We start from the raw sequence: 27,316 nt of genomic DNA on the forward strand, positions 1-27,316 counted from the left end.
TTCATTGATTTCCTCTATTCTGTCTTCAATTTTATTGGTTTCTGCTCTTTATTATTTCCTTTTCTTATGCTTTCTATGGGTTTAATTTGCTCTTCTTACTAATTTTTAAAAATTACCTTGCTTTTTAAATAGATTAATTGTAAGCTTACATAATTTGATTTTTAATAATAGCTGTATTTAACAACCAGCTCCCAATGTGCCTGAGACCGACGTGGCTTACGGGCTGCTATGAGCTGGCTCCAGCACACACGCCTTCCACACTTGTCTTCACCTGTGACCTCCTTTTCCCTAGGCTCCCGGCTCTCCAGCTACCTGCTCAACATCCCACTTGAATATCCAGCCGACATCCCCATAAGACGACATCCAAAACAATGTCGACCATGCAGTCTCAATCTCTTCTCTCCCCTTCTCTCTTCCCACTTCTGGAAACGACACCTCCAGGGGCCCATTTGCTCAAGCTCCCAAGTGAGACGCCATCCTTGGCCCTTCTTTCTTCACAGGCCACATGCAGTGGGTCAGCATGTCCTCTCAGTTCCATGATTAAAATGTATCTGGGAGCCCTGGCCGGGGAGCTCAGCTGGTGAGAGCACTGTCCCGATTGCCACGGTTGCAGGTTCAATCCCTGGTCAGGGCACATACAAGAATCAACTAATGGATGAACAAATAAATGGAACAACAGATCAGTATCTCTGTCTCTGTCTCTGTCTCTCTCTCAAATCAATCAGTAAAATTTAAAGAATCGATGTGTATCTAGAGTCTGAGCACGTCACACTGCCTTCGATTATCACCATCACCGTGGTTCAGGCATCATCAGCTCTCCCCCCGATTCTGCAGCAGACCCTGCACTGGGCCCCTGCTTCTGTCCTTGCTCCTTCATCCTCTCTTGCCACCATAGCAACAGTGGTCCTGCTAAAATGTCAGTCACATCGAGTTGCTCTTCTGCTCACAACTAGCCATGGCTCCCATTGCACAGAAAACCCTCCCATCCTTTCCCCTCTCAGTGACTCTTCCTTTTCTTCCAACTCCTCCCCATGTCCAAACCACCCCCTGCCCCATGCTCCTGCCTGAGGACCTCTGCATTTGCTACTCCTTTGGTCTACAAAGCACTTCCTCCGATCCCCACAACTCACAGCCTTGCGTCCTTGCTTCCTTCCGTCCACACTACATACCCTCAGGGAGGCCTTCCCTACCACTCTTTACCCCTTCTCGTGTTTCATGTTTCCTCACACCTCTCGGCACTCGCGGCCTGGCATCATATCGTGCACTTACTTGTCATGGTCTGCCCCTCTCGGGCACTCACCACTTCATGCCCTAAAACACGGCCTGGCTCCTACTTAGTCCTCAGTCAGATGTGTTTTGTGAATGAATTTGTGAATGAATTGTGAATGAGTGGGAAGCAGCTGGAGAAGGCCCCAAACCCTCCCTTGGCTCCTGGCTCCGCTAGGCTCAGGGTATGCTCCTTGCCAAGGCTGGCAACACACTAGAGAACGTGGTCCCCTTGACCCCTGTAGCTCCACCTTAGGCATCCCACACCCGTCACTCCCAGCTACAATGAACTCCTGTGTTCTCAGTTAGGCTACCCTCTCAGCTCAGGCCTTCCTGGGGCTGAAATCCTTCACCATTTCACTGGCAACTACCAGTTCGGGGAGGCCTTCCCTGACCTCCTCAACTAGTTCAGGGGCCTCCTCAGCTGCGCCGACCAAGGCCTCCCCACAACATGAACACGCCACACTGACACGCCTCTCCCACCAGCCTGCGAGCTGTCTGACCGTCAGGCCTGTGACTTACTAATCTCAGAACCCTGGGGCCTAACGCTGAGTAAGTGCTCAGTAAATATGATTTGAATGAAAGAATGAATGAACAAGTGAATTATTAAAAACCAAGACAGCTGAGTGATGGGAAAGGGGACTGGATATCCCACTCCCCACTCCTGCCATCCTCCCACACAGAGGGCCTGGTTCAGCCCAGTCCAGGAGCAGGAAACCAACAATTAGCCAGAGCCTATGAGGTACCAGCAAGTCACAGCTCTTAGCCAGTCCTCCCAATAGGCCAAGAGCCTGGTGGCCCCACAGCATGAGAGGGGTGGGAGAGGAAAGCAGCCTGCGGGCTCTGGCAGGAAGAAGTCACATCACCCCAAGTATTGATGGCTATGACTCCCCCACTACCATTTCCTGCCTAACTTTGAACCCAGGTCACATTCCTTGGCCACAGTTCCCAGGATGGAGCTCAAAGGCAGGCAGAGAAGGGGTCCTTCTAGACCTGCAGACAACAATCAGTGATGAACCATTGGAACTAGAACCCACACCCAAGCAACCTGAGCAGGTGGGTCAGCTACATGGCCCAGGACCAGGCAGTCAGAGGTCCAGCATGAACCCAGATGAGGCCAACGAGACCATCCAGCAGACCAAACTTCGCCACTGCTGATGCCTCGTCTGTCTGTAGAGTGAGGAGGAGGGTAGAGGCAGACCCACCGCCCGGCCTGCGGGCTTAGCAGCCTACCACTGATCTCACTTCCCGCACCAGACCCCAGATGCTCTCTCCTTGGCCCCAGGGACTGCCTCTACCTAGGACCTCATGGCCCAAAGTCCCCCTTCCGTAGCATCCCAGAGGGTGGAAGAGGTCCTCAGTTAGGCCTCTACTAGTGCAATTCCTTCCAAGGAGGCCCCTTCCCATATCCCAGATCAGACTCTGGTGGTTACCAAGGCCTCAAGGGCTCTGGGGATTGTCAGCCCCAGCCTGGTAGTATCCCAGAATCTCACAAAGTCACCCCCACAGCTCCCTATGTTCCTGCCAGCCCTTGCTCAGAGTGTACCTGCTCCCTCGGCCTCAGCGCTCACCTCTGCCAGGATGAGGCCCAGACCAGACTCAGCCCCAAACCCAAGTTCTCCCCATTTCCCCATGTGTTACCTTTCCCCTTTCTCAAATCCACCTTCAGAGTCTGCTGACCCCATCTTTAAAGTGACTCTTGACTTTGGCCGCAGCCAGGCCCCAGTACCTCCTTTCTGAAGCTTGCCCTGCTCTGCCATCTCTCCTGGCCCTCTTATCACAGCCTGTCACATCAAACGCTATTCCCTCCCAAGCTGCACATTCAAGCCCAGCAAACCCCAGCTCTGCCACTCACAAGCTGTGTGACCTCAGGCAGGTCATTTAGCCTCTCTGAGCCATGGTTTTCTCATCTATAACATGTACTTTGAAAGCTATTGACAGACTTTAAAGGCAGTGAGGCAGTATCCAACACTTGATGGGCTTCGGGGCTGATCCGCACTCTGCCGGAACCCTGAGGCTTCCTACCCTGGTGAAACGGGCTCTCGCTTCCTCTGCGACCTGGGAGGGCTCTGTGCAGGCAACAGTCTTCTCCCAAGCTTCCTGTGTGTTGTGGCATGAGGTAGGCAAGACAAGGTCTGAGGCTGAGCAAAGGGACTGCAGGGATATAAGCCACCCACAACTCCAGGTTTCTTTGGGCCTCAGTTTCCCTTCAGCTCAGTGAAGTTGAGATTTCCGTATGCAAAGCCAGGACGAGGAGACTTCCACATGCAGGCTGGGAGGGGCTGCCTGAGCAGCCGGAATGAGCCCCTGGTGCTGGAGAAAGGCTGATAAACAAACGCACCAGAATCCAAATCAGGAAGGCCCAGAGCCCAGGTTGCCATGGCAACCTACAGCAGGCTCCCAGCCTCTCTGGGGTGGGGGCCGGGACTTGCCAGACTTGGTTGCCCCCTGCCTTCAAGGCCTCCCCCTTGGGCTTTCTTTGCCCAGCTCAGCATGGACACAGGAGAGAGGCAAGGGCAGAGAGAGGCCGGCCTGGGCTCTGACTACCAGCTTCAGTGAGATCATCCCTCACCCAGAGTGAAGCCTCCAGAGTCAGCAAGCCTCCCCAGCATTCTTCCACCAGTTGGGCCCCATCAGCTGTCTGGGATGGCACAGCATCCTCACATGTGGTGATGCCCCCAGGCCTTTGCCAGGGCCAGTGGCCTTGAAGCTATCCCTTGGGTACAAAGTAGAGGAGGGGCAAGCAGATAATCCCCAGACCTCCCCGCATAGCAGGGTGGGGGAAGGAACAAGCACAGGGGCCAGGCACACGGGCAGTCCTGTATGCACGTTTTCTCTCCTTCAACGGCCAGCCTTCTGACAGGTGAGGAAACAGGCTCAGGGAAGTTAAGGGGCTTCCCAAGGTGGCAGAGCTAACTGGGTAGCAAAAACTAGGTCCCAGCCCGGGTTTTCCAACTCCTCAGCCCAGCTCCTTCCCAATGGGGCCTGTGACTAGATGCCCTGGGCTGACCATGCAGCATGTCACTAGCGGCCCTTTGGGACCTATCACACACTGACCCACCTAACTAGCAGAGGGCTGTGCCCAGTCTGCACAGACACACAGAAGACAGACAATGACCTTCATGCCTCCATTTAATGGCCAATCCAGCACTGCCCAGATGATGCCCAGACCCCAGTAGCGAAGTCCTCCAACCTGCCTGCTGTCCCCGGAAGAACCCACCCATGCTAGTACCTCTCAGCGTCCCAGTCCAGTCCACTGGTAGGGGCAGCCTCAGCTCAGCTCCTTCAGCAAGCTGTTGACAGAGCCCAGCAGTTCCCGGAAGTAGCCCTCATCCTCGCCGTCTTGGAGCTCCAGGGCAGCTAGTACCTGATATTCATCCTGCAGGCTGGCCAGCATCCTGCTGAGCTGAGGGTCCTGATGGTAGTGGTCCCGGCAGGTGACCAGGAGGGCCCCCAGTGTCTGCAGAACCTTTTCACGGGCATCATGTTCAGGCAGCGCTAACAGGTGGGCAGTGATCTCGCACCAGCCTTGTTCTCGCAGGCTCGGCAGGAGGTGCACCTGGCGATACTGCTGTAGCTTCTCTGGGGACGTCTCCTGGGTCAGTTCAGCTTCCTCCTCGGCAAACATCTGCCATCCGCGTGGCCAGGTGCGAGGGACGGGGTGGGGAGGAGAGAACACACAGAGCAGTCAGCTCTGACCTTCAGACAGGAAGACATGTGGCTCATCTGTGAGTTCAAACCCTCTTCCTTCATCCCCTTGGGCCCCAAAGGCTCCTAATGGGAGAAGGTCAGCAGGATTCATGGCTTCACAATGCTCCCCCACCCACCTATCTGTCCACCCATGCGTTCATCAAAACAGCTGTGCAATGTGCCAGATGCTGGAGAAATGGAGACAGTCCCTGTCCTTGAGGAACTCAGGGTCTAGCAGAAGAAAAAAATTTAACTGAATAATTCTTAAAGAGAACAGTAAATTTTGTCCAGTAGTGTAGAGGCAGACAGTCTGGGTTCAAATTTCTGTTCCACCACTGAGAGCTGAACGAACTCGAGCTGGCACTTGGCCTCCCTAAGACCCAATGTTGTCACGTCTTACGTGGAGTTGATACAACCCCTCAGGACTGCTGGGAGGACTCGAAACAATAGGACACTTGCAGACACTGGCCGGCGCACAAGCACATCCAACAATGCGAGCTTCGATACCAATTACTAACACGGCAGCCACACCACTACGGTGTTAGCTCGATCAGCAACATGATCGCCACCGCCACTGCTGCAGATCCACGCCCGCACAGGGGCAGGGACGGGGATAGAGGACGACAGCATTTCCCTGAGTCTTGCGGGGTAAGTGGGAGTTGTCCAAGTGGAGAGGGATGGGTGGAGGGTCCACATACGGGAAAGTCGCAACACTAGGCCTGGGCCCACTTCACTTTGAAGAATGGCAGGTTATGCCAGTCAATGGAACACAGAACACACAGAGTCCTGGGCATCCCTCCAAGGAGAGTGGCCTGTATGCCAAGGGTCTGGGGAGCTGAGGAAAGTTTAGGGAGCAAGTCATATGCTTGCCTTGTGCAGAAGCCCAGCCCTGTCAGTAGAGTATGGTGAAAACCAAGCTGCCAGGCTCCCAGAGGCAGGAAAGGAAGCACCTGAAACCTGACAAATTAGCAGCTTATTTCAAATGTCAGAGGAAGGCTATGCAGAGGTGGAGGGTCAGCAGGGGTGGAAATGTACCTGCAAGAAGAAAGAAGGAGTTTTTGCCCCAAGTCCAGGAGAGAATGAGGCGTTCAGGGGACGGAGAAGGCAAGAGTGAAGCCCAAGAGAAGATCAGGGGCCACGGTAGGTTATTCGAAGGCCTGGAGGGCCATTAGGAGGGAAGAAGCAGCCGGGGAGGGGCAGAGGTCAACATCTTGGGAAAGAAAAGGCTGAGAGGGATTTGGTTGTCCTGTCCTACCCTACCCCTGAGTCCTGCCAGCTCAGCCTCCAAAACACATCCCAGTCCTCCCAGCTCCCTGCCCCATGAACCCTGCTCCTCACTGTCCTTCTGCAGGTCACTGCCTCCCACTCCCTGCCTTCCCCAGGCCTCTGATGGCTGGCAGTGCTGCCCAGCCCTGAATGGTTCACAGCCTGGCATTTCTGATGATAAAGATGAAATCCCTCCCCTGGGCCTTCGAGGCCCTACAGGATCTGCCTCCCTCTGCCTGCACTTGCCCTCAGCCCCACACACGCCCTCACTTTGGCACCTGTCACACTGCCTCCCCCCAGGGCCTTTGGAGGTGCAGCTCCCACTTCGAGGTGCACTGTCACCCAACCCAACTCCCCAGTTAACCTGATTCACTCCTCAAATCTCGGGACTCCCCTGACTCCCCAGAAGAGGTCGGGGCACTGACCACAAGCCTACATGCTCTGGTGATTCTCTGATAAGTGTCTGTGTGAAAGCACCAGGAGGGCAGGGACTACGAACCTGGTGTGGCATGAGACAGGGCAGATACCCCGTCAACACTTACGGAAGGAACCAGCGGGCGGGTCTCCCTGTGGCCCTTCAGCTCCACAAGGCATGCGGGCTGCGGACCACAAGTGGGCCCCACCTCTGCAAGAGCAGCAGACAGAGAAGGGTCCACACTCTCCTGCATTTCAGCTGCTACCTCCCCACACCTAACCTGCACCCCTAATGACAACCTGACATGCCACCTTCAGGTGGCTCATGACCCATCCCCAGTTTGGCTAGTTCTTTACTCCTCCTGCGGAACCACAGAACAAAGAAGCCCTGACTGCCTCCAACGAGGAGTATGCTGATATCTGTCCTAAAGCTCTCTGGCTGTAGGATGTAGTGTGTGCTGAGAGACCCGGTCCCTCCCTGATCTTCCCAGCACACCAATGACTCAAAGGTAGGCTCCCAGGCCAGCTGACTGAGGGCAGCCTTGGCGGGACTGCCCAGTGGTCCCCCCCAAGGATGAACCAATGCCAGTGCCCACCACGCCAGGGCTGGGAGCAGTGAAGAGACACCCCAGATAACAGAGGAGAAATCAGTTTCTCCAGCCAATGAGCACGTCCTTCTCTAGGCTCGCTGGCCCATTCCCAGGATGTCAGCTGTGCCTGGGCCTTATTAATTGGATGTGAGCACCACAGTGCAGCCTGCTGTTCTGAGAAACTGGGTTTCTGCAGCTTAAAGGAGGCGGGGGTGGTGGTGTTGGGGAGACAGAGAGAGAGAGAGAGAAACAGGCTGAGAGACACGACAGACAAAGAGAGAGAGAGAAGCAGAGAGTGAGAGAGGACGAGCACACACAAAAGCGACAGCTGACAGAGTGGAGCAGCAGTGGACGACCCTGACCCTCAGCACAGCACAGACAGGGGCAGGGAGGAGGGCTGGGCGCCTCAGCCTCCAACACTTGCAGCAGTAGCAGTGGCTGCCCAGCCCTGCTCCCCCAGTCAGCAGGCTGGCTGCTCTAGGGAGAGTGTGGCCTGAGACAGGCAGCTGAGAAAGCCCTGCCAACGCGCTCTGCAGCAGCTGAACTAAGAATCCATGCCTGGCTGATTTTACTCTCTCCTTAATTAAGACCCTTTTTAGGCTGACAAAGACCAAAGTGGGCTAAGCACCAAGTCTCCACCAGGTGGCAAGCACCTGGGGTCCCCAGAGACTTTCAGGGCAGCCATTCTGAACCCCTGCCCAGAGCCAAAGCTCCCAGAATAGGCAACTCCAGGTTTCTAGAATCTTAAGAGTCAGCATCATTCCAGTCCTTGGCTCCTGGGTCTCCTGGCTGCTGTGATGGCTCCTAGACACAGCTGCTCCATTCCACCTGCTCCTCACCACCCCACCCCACGCTTCAGCCAAATCATCTTCCATTCAACGAAGGGCTAGCCCTGACTATTTCTGGCCTTCCAGCACACTGGTCCTTAGGCTGGCACACTGCTCGGACCACTGCCAGCACCCGCCCCACCCCTCCTCACCAGCCCTCAGGTTTCAGATCAGCAGTCATTTACCATAGGACATCCTCCCTGATGTCTCAGAAATCCTGGGTTCAGAGCCCTGATGCAGAGCCCCCCAGCATCTCTGCCCGCCCGGCTCAGGACTGGCACTTTTGCTCCAGAGCACTTACTAATGAGGATGAAGAGATGGGTGGAGGAGGCATGGGAGGGGCCAGGATCAAATGGCCAGAAGCAAACAGCAAAGGGAGAGGAAAGCAGAGCAGTCAGGGCACTCACTCACCTTCTCAGTGACCAGATCGTAGAGCAGGGTGACCACACGCACAGCCAGCACCTCTGTGCCCTTCTGCTGCACCAAGCTCCTCAGGACCTGCAGGCCCCCCAGCTTCAGGAACTGCTGCTGGGCATAGGGGAAGTGTCGCAGCAGGGAGCACAGAGCAAACAGGACCTGGAGAGACACAGATCCAGAAGGGTGAGGGGCCATACAGAGCTGGCCCTGCCCCAAGGCCCAGAAAAGGCAGCTGGAGGTGCACTAACTACCAGAGCCCAGCTCCCATTCTTCGTGGCTCTACCCACTACCCTCAGGTATAGCTACACCCCAGAACCCAGGTCTGGGAGAGCCAGGAGAGAGGTCAGACACCTTCAGCACCATCCAGAAGGCCCAGTGCAGGAAGCCAGGGAATAGAACCCAAAACTTGCCAAACCATGGGAACTACATTCAGGCCTCCAGATGCCTCGGCATGCTGCTTTAGGTGAGTGGTCCTTTTAGGTTAGGTCCTACGCCACCCATCTGCTGGGTGGTGTAGGACCTCTCCCCCTACGCCACCCAGCAGACAGCCACTCAGGCCCCCAAGAGTGATATGCACAGCCTGGAAAGGTACCCATGCCTTTTGGGCTCCACAGGTGTGCTGGGGCTGGGCAGGAGAAAGGGAGCGGAAACCTACCTTCTTCTTTGCAGTGAGAGGCTGCTCCGTAGCCAGGATGACTAGCAGCTTCTGCAGAGCTCCCCCTTCGATGGCCTCCACCTGGACCTTTGGGTTGCTAAGGGGAAGGAAGCCCAGGAAAACATGGCTTTGCACCTATTTGCCAACTTGGGGTAACACCACTGTGCCCAGCCCAGGAATCTGGGTGTTTAAGGAGTTGACACCACACCAGCCATCCCTGGGGAGAAACACCTTCCTCCATGTTCCCCCAAGCCCGTGTTGGGTGCCCCTCCTTCCATAACCCTAGGCACATCACACACTGGGGGGCAATTACTAATGGGTCCTAGGGGCAGGGACCCATTCTTCTCTCTTTCTCCTCGGTGGAGCACGCACAGCATGTAGTAAACACTTGTAGGATGAAAGCGAGAAGGAAGCACAAGATCCAGAGAGCCTCTGAACTGCTGTGCAGATCCTAAAATGGGACCAGAACCCACTGCCTCCCAGCAGACCCTCTCCTGTGTGAGAGGAGCTGCTGCGGTTTTCTCTATCCCTGTACTCTCAGCATTTAGCACAGCACGGGCCATGTCACAGGACCCCGAACAACAGGGAATGAGTGAATAAACACATGAATATAACCATGATTGTGCCAACCAACAAACAGGCAATGCTGAAGCTCTCAAACCCACAGCTGCCTCGGGAACTCTCCGCAGTTTAGACTGGAGAAAGAGCGGTGAGATTCGAACACACTTTTCAGGCACAGCCCTCCTGGATGACAGGGCGCTGGGCCTGGAAGGTGAGCCCTCCATTAGGGCAGGGTGCCAGGCAGGGGACATGGCTGGGAACCCCAGCAGGATACCCTTTTGCAGAATCTTTGCTTTCTCAGATCAAATTAGTGATCAATTAAGGAACAAGTGCCAAACACAGGGACTTATGTCATTAGGCCCTGGAGGAAGGTCAAGGCTCCCTCCTCAGCCACTTCTGAGGCTTCAGAGAAAAAAGGCAGCAGGTACATCACAAGCCAGAGGCCAGCAGCCAAGGCGAGGGGAGAGGCCAGAGGTCAGACAGCCCAGAAAGGGTACCAAGCCTCTACCAACCTCTGGCTGCCTTACCTTAACATGGCCACCAGCTCCCTGGAGAACCCCCAAAACACCTGTTCCTCCTAACCCCCAACCTTGGCAGGGGGGCCTCATGGCATACTAGAGAATGAGGCAGGGTGTAGGTAAGTCAGAGGGAGTCAGCTCCTGGTCCAAAACCCAGAGAAAAGGGAAGGCGGGTAATAAGGGAGCGTGCACGCTGCTGCTTAGAGAGGCCCTGGCACACAGTAGGCACTCCATAAATGCTGCCCGAGTGGCACAGTGATGGGCCCGAGAGAGTCCTAGATGGCCCACCCTGCCACTCCTACTAGGCACCAGCTTCAAGGCTCAAGGCAGACTTAGCACACCGAGCCAGTTTTCCCGCTGTAAAATGGGAGGTGCCTTCATCTCTCGGCCAGAAAGGGCATGCAGGGTGGGTGCCAGCCTGTCCCACTGCGACTCCACTTGTGTCTGAGGAGCAGCCTGGAGATGGGCGGGGGTCTCTGGGGAAGGGAGCTGGCTGCTCCTCTCCAGACAGGCAGGTGAGCATCGAGGCATGAGGGACTGGGAGCTGAGCCCCTCACCCAACTTGAAAAAGGCAGCTGCTTCATCAAATCATGAGCAAATTAGGGCTGTTTCTACCATCATATGCCTGAGGAATCTCTCCCGCAACAGGCAGGGCTACGAAAAGACAACCACCACACAAATGTCAAATGCTGCCTCCCAAGGAAGGGACACTGCAAGGCCCAACAAATGTCATGTCAGCTTCAGGGAGCGCCGCTGATGAGCCCCATCTTTGTGGGGTCGCGGAGTGGCAGAGTCAAGGCCCTCCACAGAACGCATGAAGCGTCATCCTAGTCTACGGATGTACTGAGAACAAGACGCAGAGACGAGACAACCACCCAGAGGACCCGAGAGGTCAAGACCAGAGCTCAGGCACAGAGTGGGCGTCCAAGGAGACCTGCGTCCACGGACCAGCCTGGGCACCTTCCAGAGCCGCAGCCCTATCACTAACATAAGGTAGTGTTGGGAGAGGGGAGAGACAACATGTAGAAGAACTGGAATCTGCCTGCCCAGATCTTGCTTGGCAGAAGGAGAGAGAAGACTTAAATCCCTAAAGGGAACCAAAGCACAAACAAGAAACAAACTTTCAGGGGTAAAGAGGGCGGGCATGTATTTGCAGGTAAATCACTGGGATCCCCCAGAGAAAGAATAAACTGGGAGTAAAGAAAAGATGCCAAAAGCCAGTAAGAGATATGGCTTCCCTGGCACCAGTTGTCCACAGAGCCCCAGTGCAGGTTAGAGCAAGCCTGACTCTGTCCTTGGAAAGAAGGAGAGATGAGTCACTGCCAGGCAATTGCTCAGAGAAGCCCCCAAGCAGGACAGGTCCTTGGGGAAGCTCAGCCTGTTCTCTGCCACTCAACACTGAACAAGCCAGGATTCACACATAGAGGAGGCCCCAGTACCAGATAATACTTACAGGCTTCAGAGTGAATGAATACATAAATGGTTATGTAACTTTATGCCAGACCAGGTGGCTCTGAACCTAAGGCCTGTGGGGGTTCTAGAGGAACCAGGAGGGCTGCATGGGAGAGGTGAGACGGCAGGAAGCCCCAGGAGCGGTGTGGAAGACAGCCTGTGGGCAGGAGAAAGGGCAAGTGCTCGTGCTCCTACGATGAGGGAACAGCACGATCATACGTGCAGAGGCAAGGACACCATTCAGTGGGTGGCTGTCCTGGAGAGTCATGAAAAACAGGGCTGAGGGGTGCAGCTCACCTGACACCAGGAGGCCAGGCTGGTTGCAGTGCCAAGGAGGTGGCTGGCTGGGACCAAGAAGGGTAGACACAGGACCCAGACACTGCCCAGCAAATGGAACCTGCTCCTCTTCCTCCTCCTTCAGCTCACACTCAGGGCAAAACGGGGAGTGAGAAACAACACGAGAGAGCAGCCAGGAGCAGGACTTGTCCCAGGCCAGTGACTCTGGAGACAGGAGATGAGCTAAGAAGACGCTAACCCAGGCATAGCTCACCACTCCTAGGTCAGGTCAGCTTTGGCGGTGTGGTGGTATGCCTGGATCTGCCCAGCCTCCTGGCACTGGCACCCTTTCCTTCCTTCCTGTGAGATACCGCTGCCTTCCCCACTCCTTGTGGTCCTGATGGGGTGGGTTCCAACTCCTCAGACTGCAGGGGAGGGCTTGTGGCTGAGTGCTGGCCCATCATAGCCCTGCCTCCCCTGGCCTCAGTGGGTAGCTCAGGACTAGGCAATCAGGGCCCTTCTGTCTTCTACACCGGAATCGGAAGAAAAGTTCTCTTCTCCACAAGGGGGATGGCTGTAAGTCAACAGCACCTACAGTTGTGCCGGCAGTGCCGGGGCCACCCCAACCCGAAGGGGAAAGCCATTTACAGTATGAGAGAACAGAGGTAAACACACAGGAGAAGGAAACCGAGAGAAAGAGAGAAAGCCTGATGCCTTTTGTCACTTGCTGAAATCACCTTCACAGAGCAATAAATCTACTTCTTCATCTGCAGCAATTCTGAAGGACCTGGGTAAACACAGCAAGACCGTGCACCAAATGTGGGCCAGTAGCCCAGTGGCCCCGCCAGCCCTGGGCCCATGCCCTGCCTGGCCTTTTCTTCTGACCAGCCTAAATGAGGGCCCCACATAAATCTGGGCTCTACCCCAGGCTTCAGGGCTTCCGTGGCTCTGCGAACACTGCAGAGGTTCCATACAGTACCCTCTGAAAACAGCCTTTTAGGGCTGCCCAGTCAAGGGGCTGAGGAAACAGAGCAGAGGGAGGCTGGGAGAGACGTTTCCCATGGCATTCAGTCCATCCCGGCAGGGACAGCAGGGACAGGCATTTCCTGAGAATGTGGCCCAGAGGGCCAGACACCAACAGCTTTATGCAGCTCAGAAGCCTAGCTGGCCTCATCCCCCTCCCAGCCTACAAAATCTAGACCAGAGCCATTCCCCTTTGCAGGGGGCAGGGGAGAGAGTAAGGGGCTGAGGGTCTTGCTGGCTGGAAGACACTTGTCCTGACAGCTGGGGATGTGAGAGAGTTAAAAGGGCAGGGGCCTGGCAAGCCTCACAGTGACATCAGTGGCGCTGGTGTGCTCACAGTCAACAGAAGGATATTAAGGACGGAGCTCGTCTCCGACGAGATAAATGAGAATAAACCTTGTTCAGGGCTAAGCAGGCTAGACTGAATAAATACCATTAGCACTTGGATTACTGGGATGTTCACAATCAGCAGGCAAGTCAGCTGCCTGTGTGCAGAGGGACAGCAGCAGCTGCTACTCTGTAAATCTTGGGAGGGGGGCAGGGTATGGCAGAAATGGAAGTGATTGCATTTGCAGAAACCAAATCATTTGGGTCAGGGTGACCGATGTGGGCAATCTGCCAAGGGTCAGAGGTCATCCTTTAACAAAGCTGAGCAAGTGTCGGTGGGAGGGTAGAGGAGCTGATCTCAGGGTGTGCAGCCAAGCCTGGCCAGAGGGACCCATAAGAATACTGCTCACTTCAGACACAGGAGCTGCCCTTGTCCACCCCTGGCTCTCACGGCAGGCTACATAGTTTTCAGGCCCAGCGCAAATTAGAAATGTGGGCCCTTGTTCAAAAACCACAAGGAATTTCAAGATGGCAAGGGCACAGCATTAAACCAAGCTGGGCCCTTTTCAGGGTGGGGTCCTGTACAGGTTGCATGGCCACAAGGCAGGTGCTGCTGGGGCCAGGGGTGTGTGCACAGAAACAGAAACGCAGAGATCCTGCTGGGATGAACTGCAACAAGGGCTGGAAAAAGGAGAAAAACCTGGAAAAGGCAGAGCTCCAGGATGGGAAATAAGGGTTAGGTTGATGAGTTAGATGGGGGCTGAGGAAACACTAAGGTGGAAGCCCCGAGGCAGAGCACGTGTCACCCAGAGCCCCAGTCTGAGCTGAGGGACACTGAGGACACACTGGGGTGTGTGCTCTGTAATGAGTCCTCAATATTTCTAAGCAGAACAATGGATTTTTTTCATTCTTTTTTAAAATTCTCATTTAAGCACATATTCATTGATTTTTAGAGAAGGGGGAAAGGGGAAGGAGGGAGGATGGAGTGGGGGGGGCGAGAAACATTGATGTGAGGGGGAAATACAGATCAGCTGCCTCCTGTATGAGCTCTGACCAGGGATCGAACCCACAACCTCGGTATGTGCCCTGGCCAGGAATCAAACTGGTGACCCTTTCCGTGTACAGGACAATTGCTAAGACCAACTGAGCCACACAGGCCAGGGCTCTTTTCATTCTCTTAATAAGAGGAAAAAACTGCCATTGCTCTGAAATGCTCCCTGAGAAGATGCTATGCAGTGGGGAAAGGGGGGGTATCTCAGAGGGTATGTTTGTGGTCAGGCTTAGCGTCATTTACTATCCTGCCTGATGAAGCTGCACATGCTCGCCTTCTTGCCCAGAGAGAAAGATTCTTCTCTGGTGGCCCCACCTTGGCTGTGCCCTCGTGTGTGGCCTTGACCATCCACAAAATACAAGGACTTTCAAGATGTGTAATCCTGAAATGGGTAGGTTCATTAGGGATTTATATTAGCCTGCCATCTAGGGATTAATGGGGTTAGGTAATCAGTTAATCTATCAACATAGATACGGACAATTACCAACTTGTGTAAAAACAGGACAGGTTCACCAAAAATATAAATGCCACATGACAACTCTTCTACATAGAAGTAAAGCCCCAGGAAAAAGGAAACATTCAGCCTGCAACAACCCTTACACCACCTGAGAGTGGAATGAACCACACTGGGCCCCTCAGGAGCTCCCTCTGTTACAGGGGGAGGGAGGAGTGTCACCGGACCCATTCACATCCAGTTCCCAACCAGAAGCCAGTCATGTAAGCAAATATGGATACCCACAATTCTCCACGATGATAGCCCTCGCAAGAGTATCTCCTTCCAGACACTCCCCCCCCCCCAAATAATCTGCCCACCACCAGGGGGATAAGGGGGCCTCAGAGGGAAGAGCACCAAAGAACCTTCCTAACAGACATCTGGTACCTCTCAAACACAGCTCTGCATCGCAATCACCCGGGGCACATTTTGCCCTGACATTATTTCAGACAGAGCACTTAAGAAGTTTCAGGAAATTACACAGGAAAAATAACTTACAGAAAAGTTGCAAAACAGTAAAAGAACTCCCATCAAGATTCACCAATTGTTAACACTTTACCACATTTCTTTCTTTTCTTTTTCTCTCTCTCTCTCTATTCCCATGTATTTTTTCTTTTCTGAAACATTTGAGAGTAAGGTGCATATATGATGCCCCTTTATTCCTAAATGTATAAAATGTGTATTTTACAAAACCATAACCACAGTACAATGATCAAAATCAGGAAATTAACATGGATGCATGAGCTACAGATCCATTTTGCAGCATGTCAGGAAACACTGATGTCAGGCCCGCACTGGTGGTGTTCACTTTGATTACTTGGTCCTGGTGGCCATCTGCCAGATGTCTCCACCATAAAAATACTATTTGTCTCTTTGAAATTAATAAATATTTTGTAGGGAGACACTTTGAAATATGAAGACAGCCTGTTCCTCATCAAACTTTCACCCACTAGTTCTGACATTTGTCAATAATTCTTACTTAAAATAATTATTACTATGATACTTGTCACATGATGATATTCAGACTCCATTATTTCTTCCATCTGTATTTGTTGGCACTCTACTTCAAAGAAGAGGTTTTCTTTCCCCTTCCTTCCTTCCTTCATATCAGTATGGATCCATGAATTCTTATTTATACTATGGATTATAATCCATTTCTATCATTATTTAATTTGATGCTCAAATTATCCCTGATTTAACCGCCAGAGGCTTTTTGCACTGGCTTCTGTGTCTTAATGACATGTTTACCTCATTCTCTGAGCACTTCCTTGTACAAGATGTTCTTGTACAAGCTTTGTATAAGACACTGTATTTTCCCGCACTTGCCATGGAATCAGCCATTTCTCCAAGGAGCATGTGGGAAACTTTTTGAAATTTTTAACTGATTCTAAACCTTACCCTACACATGCTGAATCACAGTCTCAGAAGATGGGGCTCAAAAACCTGATTTTTCATAAATGCCCCACATGATTTTTTTTTAAATCCTCACCTGAGGATGTTTACTGATTTTAGAGAGAGGGAAAGAGAGGAAGGGCAGGAAGGGGGAAAGGAAGGAGGACAGGGAATCAGACCAACAACCCTGATGAAGCTCCAACCAACTGAGCCACCTGGCCAGGACCCATGTGATTCTTATCAGTAGGTCTGGTACTGATATGAGGACCAGCATTTGGGGTAACTAGACCCAGTGCCCAACCTTTTATCTGGTATAGCATCTCTGATAATTGGCTACCAAGTACTTGAAAACTAGAGCAGTAGGAAGCCAACCATTGAACAAGGCAGCCTTAAGGCTAGTTTTAAGCTCCTGCAGCTGTTAGAGAAATGTCTTCTGATGCCTAGCTGAAATCTAGTTTCATGAAACTTATACCAACTGGTCCCAGTCTGCCCTCTCAAAGTAGAGAGGGTCAGCCCTTCTGAAGCTTAGGAGCAACCAGCTGTCCAGAGAAAGCTCCCCTTTCACAATCTGGCATCATGGGATCCTGCAGTCATTCTCTGCGCGACTCTGAAAATCCTTTGCCTTCTTGACAATGCTCTATGAGATGCTGCTCCACGTACCAACCAGTCCCCGCAGTCATGGTACCCACACCTACCCATGGGGCTCCAGCCGGGCCAACCCCTCCAGAGTCCAGTGGGCCCAGGCACCTCTGCCCCAGGGCCATTCTACTCCTAATTCCTCAGGCTACATCTAGGTTTTTGGTAGTAGGGTCACAGAACTGACTCACACTGGGCCTGCCTGCATCAAATCCCTGGAAGCTGTTCACACAATCTTCTGACGAGTCAAGGGTTCCCCAACACAGCCGTGAACACACACCAACAGAGAAAAAGCAAGTCCCAAGCGGTATGGGTGATATAACACTATATCTATATTTCTTTGTGGTAAGATTTATTTTTTAAACATGACTATGGTTATTTATAAGATTAAACATTTAATAACAAAATTTTAAATGTCACTTTACTACCTGGGCCCTTCTTCCTAGCCTGCCACTATTCTTCCAAATTCTCATTCTGTCACATATTCAACACGTGGATTATCCCTTGTGATCTGTACCATCTACCACGTGTCGTCACACAAGAGTCTGAATGCAAGTTGGACAGGACAGAGTCTGACACCAGCTCTTTGGCACATTGCTATAGGTAAGGAGTGAAGGCTCTGTTGACACAGAGCCATTTATAAATAAACATTTATTAGGTCTGACTGTACAAATCAGACCTAAACAGCTACAAATCCACACGTCTTTATCATCATTTCTCTACCTGGCCTATTAGATTATTGTGAAATTCTGCCAAATGCTTTCCTGAATTGCAAGCTCCCTCTGCATCTATAAAGCTGGTACAGTCTCCTTGGCTGGCAAATCTTTCTGGAAAAGGAAATTAGGATGGGAAAGAGCATGAGAGAATCTTCTGGGGTGCTGATAAAGTTCTATTATTTTTAAATTTTTATTTATTGATTTGAGAGAGAGAGAGAAACTGATTTGTTGTCCAGCTTATTTATGCATTCACTGGTTGATTCTTGTGTGTGCCCCGATGAGGGATCGAACCCACAACTTTGGCGTATCAGGATGACTCTCTACCAATGGAGCTCCCGGCCAGGGTAGAGTTCTATTTCTTGACCCCGTTAGTGGTTATATGGGTATATTTACCTTTAATAAGTTATCAAGTGGTGTGTGTAAGACCCATGCACTTTTCTGTGGAAGGGAGGGAGGGAGGGAGGGAGGGAAGGAAAGAACTAATCTGGTAAGACTTGTTTTTACCGAACTCATGCTAGCTCCAAGAGATCACCTCTTCTCTTTAGAAATGCTCATAAATCGTGTTGCAAACCAAAACAGTTACCCATACCGTCCCCTTGCCTCTCTCTCGACGCCCATGATGCCATAAAGATTCATACACACAAGTCTCACGACGTTGTCCATAATTTTCATTTTCTTTTTCAGATTCTAACTAATTTGGAGAAGCCAGTGGCTCTGTTCCTTCTTCTTTACACTCTTGGGCTCAAGTTCCTTTTAACCATGTTTGTTTGAATCCTTCTAGCAGAAAGGCCATTCTCTTCAAAAGAGAAGTCAAAGGCAAAACAGAAATAGAACAGAGGATGGAGATGCCCTCTCTTTATCTGCTACACTGAATCATCTCACTGAAGCAGGTGGCTGAACGCCTTCCTCATCATTCCTCTCACTCTGAACGCGAGGGCTCAGGCAGGTCCTTTATTATTAGCATCCCAGAGCTCACCCACCTGGTATTCCTGACAGTGTTCTTAGAGGTTTACACCCTTCCTCTCTGGCTCTTCTTGGTTATAGGCCCCTTTTTCTCCTCTTAGACAAAAGCTCAACTCTAACTGCTCCCCATGCAGCCATATTGGTTTCTTTAGGTGTCTCTCCTCTTGTTCCTTGCAGCAATCACTTGTGACTACATCAAACACTTTTCATTTATCAGACTATGAGTGATCCCTCCTTTCGAAGCTCTTGCTCAGACATTGTACCTACTTTTCCCTGGCCCTTCTAAAATCTGCTTTCCCCCAAACTCAGAGAGTTGTGCATTTTCCTTGGTTTCTCTAGACATAAAAACTTTCTGCTTAGGTTCTCAACGCTTTCACTTCACCAAACAAACAGACAACCTTCTGAGAGATCACACTATCAGAAAAGTGAATTAAAAATTAAAGCAAGTCAAGAATTGATGAGAGTATTATTTTTCGCAGAAGGCGATTTCCTGCTCCATAGTGCCACGCCAGCTTGCTTCTGTACCAGTTTTGTAATCTCAATTTAGAAAGCCCCTTCTGCACTCCCTTATCCCAGGGCAAGTGCGTCTGGTTTCTGGTGGGCTAAGAGCCAATGGTCTAGACTTTTGTTTCACCAAAGAGCCCAAACTCAGTAAGCAAACTAGTGGAGTTAGAGAGACCTGGGTTCAAGTCTTAGTTTCAGTGTTTTCGATCTGTATTAACTCGAATAAGTTACTAAACCTCCTTGGACCTCTGTTTCTTCACTTGTAAAATGGACATTAATAATATTTATCTCATGGGACTTGAGGAATTGTAGGAATGAAATATGATACTATATAAAGAGATTAGCACAATTCCTGGCAAATACCAAGCATTCAAATAATAGTTGTACAATACATTATACTACTTAATGAAAATTACTATTTTTACTTTTCTGCTAAGAAAGACAGTTGCCTGGGTTTTCAGGCTTCTCAGAAGTGGGAGGGGCTACCTGTGGTGGGGAACAAAGAAGAATATACCACCTCCCACTGAGTGGCCCCAGATTCTAATTCTCAGCTCCTCTAGCTAGATAGACAAAGTCAGTATAGAAAGAATTCATGAGGGAGAAATGTAATTAATAAGCTAGAGGGAGTCACTGGGAGGAAGGATCAAAGAAGCTAATTAGAACTGGCAAAAGGGAGACCACGAGGTGGGGAACATGGAAGAGAGAGGGTATAATAATTCAAAGAATGTCTCTCAGTAATTGTCTCAGGCAGTCTAGGGAGGTGAGGTAGGAGTAATAGGGTTAAGCAGAAGAAACTTTAGGCTAAAACATAAGAGATTTTCACACACTGAGACTTATCAAGTTTGTTAGAGAACAGAGACAGTTTTACTTTAGGTCATCTACTCCAGCTGGTGGTACAACTGTGCCCCTAAGTACTGGGGGCTGAGGGAGAGCTAAGCAGGCCAGAACCCACAGGGTAAGAGGCCTCCAGAGAAAATCACCTGGTCAATTTGTTCCAAGCTGCAGGCAATACACCTTTCTCAACAGGCCCTTTATGGCTCAAGAAGAACTTCCTCACTCACCCAGATCTTGCTCTCAAGAGTTCTAAGGTGTGTGCTGAGAAGTCAATCCTTCCAATCTCATCTTCACAATCAGAGCAAATGGAATCAGGCGGGGCCTATTTTGCTTTTGCTTCACAACTCCAGAAATGTTTACAAACAAGCCATCTCTTAATAGCAAAAGAAAAGGCAATGATCGTGGGATGGTCTATGGCTGAAAATGATGACACTGAAACACTTCCATTACAGAACTTGGAAGTCATATAGACTACAATCTCTCTGCTGTGCAACCTACCTAACAAGTCCCCCAATATCCTTTGTTTGATGAGGTTTTTCTTGGACATTTAAAGCTCCTGACAGTTTAAATATGGTGAACCAACCAAATACACTGCAAATCACTGGCATTTGGAAAGATCTATGAACAATCAGTTCTAGTTCCGAGAGGCGAGTGCAGCGCCAGGCTCCTGGTTTTCCATGAGCACAGATCAACATGGCCTCCCTGGCCAGCTCCATTTCCTGTAGCTGGCCTCACGGCCCGAGTGAGCGTGGGTTTCCTGCCCCGGCCACGTGTCTCACATCATTACAGCGGAGAAAATTCTGTGGAGTGTATCAGCTGACTCTGGCCAGGCTCTGGGTTCACCAGGTGTCCTCCAGGTTAAGAAGGACACAGAAATTCCGCTGATGCAGGAACAAAATTGGGAGGCCTGACCTTGCCTGAGGTCCTCAAGCCTGACTCACCAGATACTGGAAGTGGAGGCCTGAAAGGAAAGTGAAGACTTCCCACTCTGAGGAGATCTTTAAGAACTAGAGAAAAGCCCCAATTACTCATAGCTCTGGAGACAGAATGATGGATGGTTTTGTTTGCGAGTGTGCTATTTGTCTGAGGCTCTTTTCCCAGTTAGCTGGTCAACAAATCCTGATTGGGCCCAGAGTGCACAGGTTCCTCAGCTAAGCATCTTGGGGCCAAAGCAAAGAATGAAAATAGTTTCTGCCCCTATTAGACAAAATGAACAGCCTACAGAGACGTGCAGAGAAATACTCTATTAGACAAGTCTCTATGTAAAAGGGGTGACTTCAGTATTAGGTGTAATCTGAAAAATGGAGGGCTTGGCCAGGAAGGTGTCCTGGAAAAATGACCTTGGCAAGATCAAAAGTCACTAAGATACAAGGAGAAAGGCTAAAATGTCTGTATGTATTAACCAACTGAAGTCAGATAAAGTTCTTTTTTTCCCCAAAGAATATGTTAAGAATCGCCTTCCACAAACCATTTTAACTTTTTTTCTAAGAAACCATTAAAAGGCCTTCTGCTGGAATCATTCTAATGCCAATGAAAAAGTTACTCTCATAAAATGGTTAATGTCAAAATGTAAATGGTTTGTTTAAGATTCAGCAACTGTTGCTGAATCAAACACAAAATCTCTATGGTTTGAATATCAAGGGAAACAAAAGGCTTGACAATTTAGTGCTTGTTAAAGCCTGTCTGGCTGCATTTTAGATTACAACCCAAGAGTAAAAACAGTACACAAGTTTCAGTGTAAGCTGATACATGCGCAGTAGTTTCCAACTGGCTGCAAACGCAGCAAGGCCACAGTCTGGGATGGGACCTGCATGGCCCCATGTCCAAGGTATGGAAGTAGAGCCTGAGGTGGGCAGAACCCAAGACAAGAAAGCACTTGAGTCTGACCAGGGCTTGAATTCAGCACCGTGGAGAGGACCAACCCCAGTCAGCTCTTTGCTGCCAGAAGGCTAGGGGAGTTAAGCACAACCAAATGCTAGGCAGGGGCTTGCTTCTGACTGGGAGAAGCGGGAAAGCAAAAGCTTTTCTGCTCCCATCTCCTTTTCCGGCCTTGCTTGTCAGACACTTCCACGAAACCACAGTGGTACTCCTCCCCTGCTGAACCTGAGACAGGCCTGGTGACCCTCTCAGGCCTCAAGTCTGGCCTTAGAAATAATCCCATGTGGTAGGTTTGTGGGACGCTGAGCTGAACATTTGTCGGCATCTTGCCCACTGGTCTATGAAAGTGCAAAAGCCCTGGTTGGAGTGGCTCAGTTGGTTAGGCGTTGTCCCACAAGCTCGTGGGTTAGATTCCTGGTCAGGGCACATGCTGGGTTGCAGGTTTGATCCCCGGTCAGGGTTCATGCAAAAAGCAACCAACTGAAGTTTCTCACATCAATGATTCTCTCCCTCTTTCTCCCTCCCTTCCCCTCTCTCTAGAATCAATAAAAGAAAAAAAAATTAAGTGCTTGAAATTTCACCATCTGGGATTTATTTCTTTGAGTCTTAAAGATAACGCTCTCTTTCCGGGTCCTCTATTAAAATGCCACTGTTCCTGGGTTGGAAGAACGAGTCATGTGTAAGTGGGGTGACTATATATAATTTATGGTCTAAATTGGGACACTTTTAAGAGTAAAATGAGGCATTAGGACAAGAGGCATAAACTAAACATATGGTCAGCCCCTACATTTATAAGGCTTTGTGTTAGGTTCTACGGAAGATACAGAGGTGAATGGAACACTTTCTCAGTCCTGTACCCTGGACACTAAGCTGAGGGGCAAAGCATTCTGGAAGCAGCACAATGCTAGGCACCATTACAGGGGGTGCGGGGAAGATGGCAGCCCAGAGAGAAACACCATCATTGCAGAGTCCAAAGAGGAGGTCTCACAGTGGTAAGACCACAGGCTCTGGAGCCAGACAGACAAAGTTTGAATCCTGGACCTCCTTTCTGCATGACTTAACTAACCTGTCTTTTACCCAACTTTCCCCATCTGTGAAACGAGGGTCATTTCTTAAGGTCATTGCAGGGATTAAATGAGATACTGAATGTAACACTGCTGGGCACATGAGGTTCACTGTTAGCAGCACTATAAGGGTCAGCCTTCTACTTAGACCCCAGCTATTTCTATAAATGCTTGAGTCAGAGGGCTGAGGAGAGGCAGAAGGAGGAGAAACACCAAGAAGGCAGACTCAGCTTCTCCCACCTTCAAACTATCCACCCCCTGCCCCCTTCAGGCCCCAGGAGCTACACTGGGCTGAGCGCTAAAGGCCCTTGCCTGCAGCAGCTCCTGAGAAGTGCATCAGGGGACCTGGGCTGCCTTGCTCTCCTGGTGGCTCTTCTCCTGGTCTTTGACTTCACACCCTGACCCCACCCACCAACTACAGCTCCACCTTCAACTCTTAGAGGCAAATGACACCTACCTAACTTCCTCTGCTGCTAGTTCCCTCAGGGGGGACCACAGACAGAAGCACCTTTCCAAAGTACTTGAGCCCTATCCTGAAGGCCCTGGACAATGCTGTCCTGTGACAACAGAAATGCAAAAATGAGGGCAGCCCTTTTGACAGTCATTAGGAGAATAGATTCTGGAGTGTCACCATTTAATAGTGCTTAAGAGCTTTTCAAATGTTAAGTCATATAGTCCTCATGACAACTCTATGAGGCAGATACTATAATTACTCCCATTTTACTAATCAATAAACTGAGTCACAGAAAGTAATTTTCCCCAATGTTACCTAGCTAATAAGTGGCAGAGTTCTGAAAACCCTAAAACAGAAGCTAAGAGACCTGGATTCCACTGGGACTACACCACAAACAACTACCTGAATGGCCTGGAAAGTATCCTTATTTTATCTACACTTTACTTCTATCATCTGTCAAGAAGCTGCACTACTTAACCAAAGGGTTACTCACATTAGTGTGAGTATCAAATGACACAGGGCAAGGGAAATCACTGTAGAGCTGCTGAAATATTACGGTGCCACTGCCAACATCTGCCATCATTTAGTTTCGCAGAACTGGACCCAGTACGGAGAAGAGGAAACGTGGTCCTCTGATAGTCTCTCCTCTGCAGGACCCTGGGCACTTTGGCTCAAGGCAAAGGAGGAATTATACTAAACAGTGATTTTCAAAGTACGATCTCTGGACCAGCAGTACCAGTACAGCCTGGGAAACAGTGTGAAATAAAAATTCTCAGGCCCCAACCCAACCTTACTGAATCAGAACCTTTAGCGGAGGGGCCTGGCGACCTGTACTTTATCAAGTCGTCCCAGGTACTCCTAATGTATGCTTCAGTTTGAGAACTGCTAGGCTAGAGGGTCCCTGGTCAGATGACAGGCTGGACTCTCTCTAGCGCTGGCTAGGAAGGGCCTGCTTCTGAGGCCTCAGGCAGAGCCCAGTTTCTGCTAGAAGGCCCAGGCCCTGAAGGCCACTGCCAAGAAGATGAAAAGTTCCCAATAAAACCCAGACCTACATAGCCACGCTGATCAAAATACAATAAGAAGAAAGTGAGAAATCTGACAAAAGGAAAATGCAGCTTCGGTGGGGACAAAATACAACAATCTTCTGTGGGAGATGAGAAGCATAAAAGAGATGTTAGATGTTCAAAGAACCAAATGTGTCAAAATGACAGAAAAATACAAGAATAAAGAAAAAGTGTGGACATCAATGCCACACAGACCTCAGTCTAATGATGGCAGTAGCAGGAAACAGCAGCCCCCACCAGCAAGATGACAGCGTATATAAATAGAATCTTGAGGAAAAAAATACCAGCAATTAGTCACTGAATCCTGCTTATTGGAATGAGCAAAAGCTTGTAAAAAGTCACCAGAGGCTCTGGGGAGAAAAGCTCGTCTAAGGAGACCACGCAGACTGAGGGTGGGAGCAAGATCATTAAGACAGAAGACCTGTGGGGTGTTCCTGGCACTCTTTGATGCCTGCCAAGTCGTAACCTGGAAGGGGAAATGGAGGGCCTGGCCACAGGGCTGTAATGAGCTCCAGCCTGGGCCCACATCCAAGTTGGAGGGCCTTTAATGTGGGCTATGGCAAAGGCGGGGCAGTGGGCTGGGAGTGGGAGGGAGGAGGAGTCTGGAGCAATGCAGGAGCCCCTGCCCAGTGTCATGGGCACTGTGGAGGACTAGGCACTGAGCTTCTGATCAGAGCGCCCCCACCACAGAAAGCCTATCAGCCACATACAGATCCTCCCCTGGCCCCCAAGCATACACGATTTGGAAGCAGAAACAGTATCAGCCTCAGTGCTTCCATTGAGGAATCCACTGAAAATGACCCTATGTCACAATTCAAATGATCTGTGCTCTCTGCCGCCTCGGGCTGGGTTGCCCTTCCCTCAGCCTTCTCCATCCCTGCCCCATCTTATCTGGCTAGTTCCTGCTCCTCCAAGTCTCACTCCAAACATTTCCTCAGAGAAACCTTTGCTGACCTTCCTGTGCATTCCTGGGGACCCCTTTCACCTTTACTGCGCTCAACAGCCTTGATCAAAGTTGGCTTCCCCTACTAAACCGTCAACTCCCTTAAGGCTGTACCTTGTTACCTGTTCACCTGTAACCTCACACTCTAGATGGTCTAACCCAATGCCTGGTACTCAATGAGCAAGAGCTGTTCCCCTGCTGGGACACCAAGGCCTGGACTGTCCAGCCCCATAACTAGGTACATGGACGGGTTGGGCACATGACCTCCCTCCCCTTCCGAGCACCTTATCCTCTCCAGGGAACTCACACATGGTAGACCCCAACCAGTTTTCTAAATTTTGCCTTCTCTTCTCCCCCACTTTTAGTTCGATTCACTTAACCAAATCCCTCATGTGTCCCCATCACCACATATCCCTGCCTGCTTGAGAAAAGGGACACAGCAGAGGTAGTCAATGACCCCCCCACCCGGGACACCCCTTCTGAGAGTATATGCATTTGCCCACAAGAAAGGTAATAGGTATGTACACACACACACACACACATATGTGTGTGTGTGTGTGTATTTTAAACAAGAAATTAATTCCCAATGGTATTCATGGAACTTTAGGCAGCAGCAGGAGAGAGAAAAAGAGATTTTGGAGCTAGGGTTCTCCACATGGTTCCTGAAGTCAACCTCCAGTAGGTAACTTCCACCTCTGCTGTGTCTAAGATCAGCCCTGACTCAATTCTAATGTTAGACACCACTCACCAGCCACAGTGAGGCCATTACAGGCTTGTCCACAGATGGACGATGTCATCTCCTTTCAGCTTAACCTCACCTAGCTGTCCTTGACACCAATCCTCTGGCTAAAGACCAGAAACCCTAGGCTAGAATTTCTGCTTTCTTTTCTGGAACTCTAATACCAATCCAACTTTCCAGACCTATGTGAGGTCAGCATGGCATCGGAGATGGCTCCCTGGCCACTGTCTTCCTCCTGCAATACTCCAACCTCTGCTGTGTTACTCGCAGTCAACTCTGCCTAGGGGCCGTGGATGGATTGATGTGCTGAGGATCCACTGAGGCAGTGGCACAGAACCACGAAAAGGAGCATGAACACTGGAAGAGGGCACGGTCAAGTTGACAAATATCATCCATTGAGACAGAACTGCATGAACTGCAGTGGCATAATGTAGCATAACAGATGGATAATTAGATTTATTCTAAGAGCTGTAAAAGTAAGTAATTAAATAAAAATATGGAACAATGAATCTGCCACAGAGAGACACCTAACAGACTCATGAGGGCCCTGAGGCTGGCACAAGCAGCCTGGGGAATAAGCAGTGGGAAGGAACCTCTAACGCTGACCTGATGTTTTAGGTACAATAAATTCAGCACCAGCTCAAGCTGGGCACTAGGGGATAGGCAGATTTCAGAGGGAGGTAATCAGACTCTCGGCTGCCAAGTGTTATGCCACGGGACTATGGTCCCCAGCCTACACCTGAAACATGGCAACCTGAGGTAGACTGATAAACTCCCCACCACTGGCAGATTTAGCAAGGTCCCTGCAAAGTGACACTGACAGATTGTATTTATCTCTGCAGAAGCAGAAGGAGGAGATGAAAAAAGCATGCACAAGTGACAAGATTCACTGGCACAGGCTGGGCGACCCAGGCTCAGGCCTCCATCCCCCTCTCAAAGGTTGGTGGCTGATGGTGAGGGTACAGTTACCCACATAAGAAACATGAAGTGAATACAGTGTGTGTGAGGCACAGTGTTAGGCTCAAGGCTCCACCAAGGAAGCAGCTTTCCTGAACATGAATTAGCAACTTGGAAGCAAGGAGCTAAATTAGCTGGAAGTGTTTTGTATTAGTCAGGACTGTTTTTATAAAACCAAAACAGAATTCAGACACATCTAAAGGGGAAAATTTTGTTGGGTCGCATCATGAAGAATGACAAAAGTAACGACACAGAGAGATCTGCTCAGATCACAGGGGAGGAGTAGGGAGGAGTAGGGAGGAGCCGTAGGAGGAGGTTGCCTGAGGCAATGGTAAACAGCCTAGGA

At 50.5% G+C, this 27,316-nt stretch overlaps 1 protein-coding gene across 3 annotated transcripts in view; it reads right to left on the reverse strand.

The window, feature by feature from the left end:
• Window positions 1–4,380: 4,380 nt before the first annotated feature.
• SIL1 (SIL1 nucleotide exchange factor) overlaps window positions 4,381–27,316 on the reverse strand; it is a 219,516-nt gene continuing 196,580 nt past the window's right edge. For all 3 annotated transcript variants that reach the window (XM_024575306.3, XM_024575307.4, XM_053912435.1), the window contains exons 8-10: window positions 9,126–9,222; window positions 8,465–8,629; window positions 4,381–4,894 (exon numbers count right to left, since the gene is read on the reverse strand). In XM_024575306.3, coding sequence (XP_024431074.1) covers window positions 4,538–4,894; window positions 8,465–8,629; window positions 9,126–9,222 — 619 coding nt within the window. In that variant the 3' untranslated portion in view covers window positions 4,381–4,537. The remainder of the gene's footprint in view (window positions 4,895–8,464; window positions 8,630–9,125; window positions 9,223–27,316) is intronic.

Source organism: Desmodus rotundus, chromosome 10 (genome assembly GCF_022682495.2).
Source record: "Desmodus rotundus isolate HL8 chromosome 10, HLdesRot8A.1, whole genome shotgun sequence".
Taxonomy (NCBI): Eukaryota; Metazoa; Chordata; class Mammalia; order Chiroptera; family Phyllostomidae; genus Desmodus; species Desmodus rotundus.